The sequence below is a fragment of the Numida meleagris genome, unplaced genomic scaffold (assembly GCF_002078875.1).
Source record: "Numida meleagris isolate 19003 breed g44 Domestic line unplaced genomic scaffold, NumMel1.0 unplaced_Scaffold303, whole genome shotgun sequence".
Lineage (NCBI taxonomy): Eukaryota > Metazoa > Chordata > Aves > Galliformes > Numididae > Numida > Numida meleagris.
The window spans coordinates 48,932-55,558 of NW_018364544.1; the positions used below are offsets into that span (position 1 = coordinate 48,932).

The following is a 6,627-nucleotide window of genomic DNA, read 5'->3' on the forward strand; positions in this document are numbered from 1 at the left end:
CCCCCCGGGTGCTGGGGTTGAGCCCCACAGAGCACAGAGGCACCGCTTCCCCTCAAAACGCTTTATTCCCCCCACGCTCCCTCTGCGGGCTGAGAACAGCCACAACTCGTTCCACCCATGAAAACAGCATTCCGATCACCGCCCGGCCTCCACCTGGGCCGATTTCGGCCTTTCTCAGCGCAAAGCCGCGCTTGGAACCAGCAGCTGTTGGCCGTGCTCCAGCGCAGAGCAGCTGCGGCCCCAAGGACAAAGCTTCCCTTGGCCCGGGCTGTAAACACGCGGCCCTGTGCCAACAGCACGGCCCCAGGGCCACAGAGCGGCCAGCAGCAAGGGCAGGGGGGCACAGAGTGGCTGCTGGGCCCCGTGGTTGGGATGGGACGGAGGCGTAAGGCGGACTTCTGCAGCCCTTTGTGCCTGAACAGGCCCCTAAAATGGTTGGGGGGATGGGGGGTGCAGAGACAGGGATAGGGCCCCAGTGAGGCCAAAGGGGCTGCGGGCTCCTGACCACGGCCCCAAACAGGACCCTGATGTCACCAGGTGGCTCAGGGCTTGTTCCTGTCCTTATTCCCAAGGCTCTGACGGCCCCAAGGGGCTGCAAGTGGCTGAGAGGCTGCAGGGCTTAGGGGTAAAGCCCCAGACACGTCCCTGATGCAGCCAAGGGGAAGCTGGGCTGCAGGATCTGGGTAAGGACAAGTCTCTAGTGCAGCCAAAGGGCTGTGGAGCTGTAGGACAAAGGCCAAGATGCGTCCCCAGGGCGCCGCGTGGCTCCGACACGAGGCTCTAGGCAAGTTCAGGATGTGGCCCAGGGGCAGCTGGGCTGGGGAGCGAGGGCAGGGATGAGTCCAGGACACAGCCGAGGGGCTGCAGGGCTTCAGGATGAGGCATCAGCCAAGTCCTTGATGCAAAGGAAGCGGAGCTGAGCCCCACAAAGCCCCCAAAATACAGCTGAGGGGCTGCAGCCGAGCCCCCGAGTTGCTGCCAGGCTCTAGTTCAGCATTCCAGGCATAGAGGCACAGTGTCCATCGAGGGAAAAATAACAGGACAGGCGTCCATCTGTGCTCCCCATTACCTGGGGGGTGTCCATTTCTTTTCACTCCTTTGGGGCCGGTGCTGAGCTCCGAGTCATTAAAAGCAGATAATAAAATAAATTAGAGGGCTTGTGGCCAGCAGGAGTGTGGGGTACCTCGAGTGCTGGGATCCTCCCTCAGTTCACCAGCATCGTGTTGTCCTGCAGAGGAGCCCTGCAGGGAGAGAGCAGGCGTGAAATCTGATGAATTTGGAGAGCAAGCTTTGAACAGAGACAGCTGGGGGGGGGCAAACAGAGAGCCACGAGGCTAATGACAGACACCAGAGCAGGACCAATGGCCACAAACACAGTCAGGGGTCCCCACGGACATTTTGGGGACTGCAAGATGGATGTTGGCACCACGACACAGCCCAAAAAGGCCAGAAATCACAATCCACCTAGCACTGGCTGTGCACAAGAGGGGCCAGCAGCAAAGAATAGCTGTAAATCCTCCTCTCCCAGCACATAGGAGGGATTGGGACAGCTAATGGAGTCATGCTCACCGTTCACAGCAGCAGAAGACGGAGCAGGTCGAGGCGCTGTCGCGGCGGTACTTGCCCGACTTGGGGCTGTCCTTGCACTCAGCGATGTAGGCGTGGAGCTGGGACACGGGTGTTTCGCCCTCACATTGGTGCTGCAGAGACAGAACGGGGAAAATACAGCGCTTCAGCTGCACCAAAGGGGGACTCTGCCCCATTGGAGCCCCCCCTAAAAAGAGCCTGGCATCTTGGCTCAAGCACTGGGGTGCGGTCTCACCTTGATGGTCTCGTAGGAGCCGGTGATGAGGGCGATGAAGAGGCTGAGGACCATGTAGATGAAGAGGCTGATGAAGGTGTACAGGTAGATCTGGCTGAAGAGCCACACCAGGTAACTGTTCTGCTGCATCTCGGCGAAGGTGATGAACATGTCGTCCCCATTGATGAGAGAGAAGAGGCACTCGGACACCATGGAGAGGGACCGGAACTGGGATGGGACAAAGCCACCGTGTCATCTTCTGTCCCTTCCACTGCCAGGCTGAAGGCTCCTAAAAAGCCACTGCTTCTCAATACTCTACAACCCACCCCAATGGGTGCCTCATCTGACCCACCAGCCCCTAATGCAGGGCCTATCTCTCCCTAAATCAGAGCGGGGGATCGCCCTGGGGTGGGAACAGAGCCCAGAGATGGGTAAATCCCACCCAACCCCACCACAGAGGAGCCCAGAGTAGCACCTTGACGTGGTACGGTCCCAGCACGATCCATCCACAGAAGCAGTAGCCCAGGTAGATGACGGCCACGCAGCAGCAGAAGCGGATGACGTTCGGCAGGGCCACCCGCAGCGTGACGATGAGGATCTGGTGGCCAAAAAGCCATCAGGGTTAACCTCCATCCTTCGTGGCAATCAGACAGGAGAGGGGAAGGGGAGCCATGAGTTGAGTGAATGGGGACACACTCCCACAAAGGGTGGCAGCAAGGACGGGCGGTTAAGCATCCTATGTGACTCCGCGGTGCCCAGAAGAGCAGGGCAAGGAGTTGGGGACACACACAGTAGCTGGAGGATGGGCCCAAGTTCCACCAGTTGTCTCTGTGCTCACGGCCAGCCTTGGAAATGTTCCCCTTAGGTGACAGGCCACCTCCCCAAGGCCACTCACGTTGTACTTTTGGAAGAAGGTGAGGTAGCGAATGACCCCGACCCAGACCAGCAGCGTGGACGTGCCCAGGAGGATGCTGCAGACGTCGTAATCAGCAAAGTTCTGTGGGGACAGAGGTGTTGCACGCCTAAGCCAAAAGGAAAAGGGGGCTCGGGGGTCCCACCTGGGCCAGGACCCCCCCCCCCGTGCACCTCCAAGAACGACAGCCACCATCAGAGCTCTGCTCACATCAGGAGAGCAGACAGCGCGCTGCCAGAGCCCAGCAGCGGCCGCTGCCTCTCGCCACATGGAAATGCCCCCTCTCCAGAGCAGGGGGACATCCACGCCAGCAGCCAAAACACACGCAGGGTCTGCTTGTCCCCCCCCCCACCTTGGACTCGATGCCGATCTTCATGATGGTTCCCAGCACGGTGAGGACGTCGCTGATGACCAGCAGGATGTACCAGCCGTTGAGGAACTCCATGCGGTCCGACAGGCACACGCTCTGGTTGTAGCGGCGCTGGAAGAACTGGCTGAATTCCTGCGTGGGGAGGAGAAACCGGGGTCCTCAACGTGCGGGGCTGAGCTCTGCCCATCTCTCGGCATCCACAGAATCATTAAGGCTGGAAAAGGACCTCCAAGATCATCAGGTCCAACCCCAACCTGCCCCGCTATGCCCGCTAAGCCACGCTCCTCAGTGCCACCCCTCCGGAGACGGAGACTCCACCACCTCCCTGGGCAGCCTGTGCCAATGCTTGACCACGTTTTCAGAGAACACACGTTTCCTAAATCCAGATGGGAGCTGTGGCTTTGTTTGAGCATCCCCATGCTAAAAAAAGTGTCCTCTGAGACACAGCAACACAGCCACAAGGCTGAAAAAAACCCAACAGCTTGGTGGCAGTCCTATCCAACCCCACAAGCTCCATCAGGGACAGTAGTTACAACGAGTGCTGCCTCCCCCCCGTGACCCCACTCACGTGCTGCAGCATCAGGCCCCTGATGATGGAGCGGGCGCAGAGGATGAAGGAGAGGGAGCAGACAAGGATCACGATAACGTCGAAGAACAGCCGGAACGAGTTGTCACCTCCAGGAGGCACAGTGACATTAACAAGTGGCACCAGCAGCACTCCCATCCAGCCCAGCGTGCCCCCTGGGGACAGATGTCACCTCTGTCACCCCCAAGGCAGCTCCTACCTCGGCCAAAGACGCTGTGGCCTTTGCACTCCTTGATGTCAGCCCGGTTGTCGAGGCGGATTTTCACCCGGCCGCTGTGGGCCTTGTTGTCAAACGTGATCTGGGAGAAGGGCATTGCTCGTGAAACCAGGTGGCAGCTCCTCGTGCCCCGACGCGGCCCGCATCCGTCCCCCGTGCGCCCACGAGGGACACCACCACCCTGGGGCATCCCTGCTCACGGTGCCAAGCACTCACGGTGATGGTGAAGGTGTAGCAGTCCGGGATCTCGTTGTTGATGATGGTCTGGATGTTGATGGCTTTCAGCTTGAATTGGATGGTGACGTTGATGAGCCTGTGGGAGGGGGACGTTCGTTAAGACCCTTCCTGGGGCAAGTCCAGAGCGTCACATCACCCTGCACCAACCCCCGAAATGCAGCACTGAGTCAAACAACCACGGCAGTGGGGAAACATTTGCTTTGGGATTGTGCATAACCACAGGAAAAGGCATTTCCAGCCTTGGAGGGCCAAACCACAGCCCCAGCATCGCTGAATTGGGCCTCAGGGGGAGCTACACTGCATCTCTCAGCACCAGCAGCGCTGGTGTCCCTCTGTCTGGCACATGGAGGTGAAACAATGACCTGATTGTGCTGAAAACCTGCCCCCAGGCCACCACAACACAGTCAAAACCATCGAAGTTTTGAGGGAAGGAAACAACCCTCGACATGAGTGTTGCAGGGTAGGAACGGAGCCTTGGGGCCAGCTCTGCAGCCAGCACCAATGGAGACAGGGCCGGAAAGCAGCTGCTTCTTGTGCAATCACGCCGGTTTTTCACATCTCCCTCAGCCCAAGGGTAGATTTGTTTCTCTCCCATGAGGGTTTTATAACTAGCAAGTGGTTTTCCGTCCTGGCAGCGAGCCTGAGTCTCAAAGCACGAGGAACTCCACAGGTCGGGCACGTGCCCAGCATCTGAATGCTGCGGGGAAGGCGACAGCCATTACTTGTGAAATTTGAAGGTGAAGTTCTTGTAGTTGCGGTCCAGCTCTGGGGGCAGAGGATGTGGGTCCTCGGGGTCCACTCCCAGGCAGTCTGCGGGGAGGGAGAAGCACCTTCAGGGAAGCCCGAAGACCCCAAGAGACCCCTCACTCCTTCTCAAATCCACGGTGAGAAGCAAAAAACAAAACCCCACAGCGGCCACAAAACCTTCCCAAGACCCGGCAGTGGCTGTAGGACGGGTGAGCTGAGCCCTGCCATCCCCTAAAACCAACCTGTGACAATCTTGGGGTCGATGTTGAAGGTGTCGTTGGCCGGGTCGATGCGCCCTTTGCGGTAGTACTGCTGGCACAGCATGAGGGCCGACTGGTTGCCTCCGCTCTCCCCTCGCACGTAGGCGTAGCGACCGATGGTCTCGTAGGGAATGGCCAAGTACTGGGGAAGGAGACGTCCTCAGGGGCTGGATGCATCCCCGAACATCTCCCTGTCCCCGTGGCCCCGTTTTCCCACAGCCCTCACCTTGTCCACAGCATAAAACACGCGGTCATAGAGGTCGTGCTGGGTGTAGACGGCGTAGGAATCGTCGGCGCCGTCCACGTAGTCCTTCAGGAAGAGGTGCTTGAAGGCGATGGTGTTCTCCTCCTTGAAGGTCACCACCATCTGGTTGCTGAGCCCAAAGAGGATGAGCTGACAGACAAAGGGACCGGGATTAAATCCTGTGCCCGGTGGCTCTGGAAAATGGATCCAAAATGCGGCCACTCCACCCCAGAGGGGACACTGGCATTATCCTTCCTTCACCCTACGCTTGGGGGTCCCGAGAAGACAAGGAGCAGCTCTCTGTCCCCAACTCTCCACCCGTTCTCCCCCAAAACCTCTTAAGACAACACTTAACACTGCTGATTTTCTGCAGTCAAGCACAGGACGTGGGGAGAACAATCCCCATGGGGACCCACACGTGTCCCTCAGTGCCACCCCAGAAACACAGTGGCAGAGGGGACACTGATTTTCCCCACCTCTCCGTCGGCATTTTCCCTGCCCACGCGCTCTAAACCTTTTCCCACGCCGCTAATTACCTTGTGTTTATCAACAGAAGATGATTACAGTTTTGTTAATCAACACAAGAGGCTGCTCATTAGCACGAGGGGTGGGGACAGGACGGGGTTGCTCCGGGTGACACGGGCAGCCCTTGATGGCACAGGTCACATGCCGGCTGTTTCCTTCCTCGTGACTGCAGCCCGGTGGCTCCAGCTGCTTTTCTCTGCTAACCTCCATGGGAGAGCAGTTTCCTTTCTACCTCTCTCTCTTGAGGCACCCCAAATACTCAAGGCCTCTCCTTTCCAACATCCCAGTCGCTCCAGTGTCACTCAGCCTGCCTGAAAGGGCCCAGCGCACCCCACAGCGTCCCCACGTCTCGTTGGCTGTTCCCTTCTACATCCCCATGCCCAATGCCCACCTCAAGGGTCCCCTCCTGTGCCCTGTCACCCCCACATCTCCTCACCCCATGCTCAGGGCTCTACCCATCACTAAAGTGATCCATTCCCTTTGTTCCCACAGCCCCCTGGTGTCACCTTCCCCAGGGCTCCTCTATGGTGTCCCCATGCCCCAGAGCCCTCCTACACTTCCCCCGGTGTCCCCATGCCCACCATCCTTCACTGTCCCTTCCTCAGTGTCCCCAAGCCTCCCTGTCTTCAGTGTCCCAGTGCTCACTGTCCCCTCCATGACATCCCCAAGTCCCACGGGCTACTCCTCCCCAGTGTCCCCTCGTCACTGTCCCCAGGACTCCCCAGTG

At 58.9% G+C, this 6,627-nt stretch overlaps 1 protein-coding gene across 6 annotated transcripts in view; it reads right to left on the minus strand.

Moving 5' to 3' along the window:
• Positions 1-46: 46 nt before the first annotated feature.
• Positions 47-6,627, minus strand: part of MCOLN1 (mucolipin 1) — an 8,433-nt gene continuing 1,852 nt past the window's right edge. For 2 of the 6 annotated variants that reach the window (XM_021382874.1, XM_021382873.1), the window contains exons 3-14: positions 5,358-5,525; positions 5,114-5,273; positions 4,847-4,934; positions 4,104-4,200; positions 3,870-3,969; positions 3,653-3,759; positions 3,067-3,216; positions 2,697-2,798; positions 2,277-2,399; positions 1,823-2,029; positions 1,570-1,700; positions 47-1,241 (exon numbers count right to left, since the gene is read on the minus strand). In XM_021382874.1, the coding sequence (XP_021238549.1) occupies positions 1,205-1,241; positions 1,570-1,700; positions 1,823-2,029; positions 2,277-2,399; positions 2,697-2,798; positions 3,067-3,216; positions 3,653-3,759; positions 3,870-3,969; positions 4,104-4,200; positions 4,847-4,934; positions 5,114-5,273; positions 5,358-5,525 (1,470 nt within the window). In that variant the 3' untranslated portion in view covers positions 47-1,204. Of the gene's footprint in view, positions 1,242-1,569; positions 1,701-1,822; positions 2,091-2,276; positions 2,400-2,696; positions 2,799-3,066; positions 3,217-3,652; positions 3,760-3,869; positions 3,970-4,103; positions 4,201-4,846; positions 4,935-5,113; positions 5,274-5,357; positions 6,622-6,627 lie in introns of those variants that run through there. The other 4 variants (XM_021382875.1, XM_021382876.1, XM_021382877.1 and 1 more) reach the window with 4 other exon arrangements.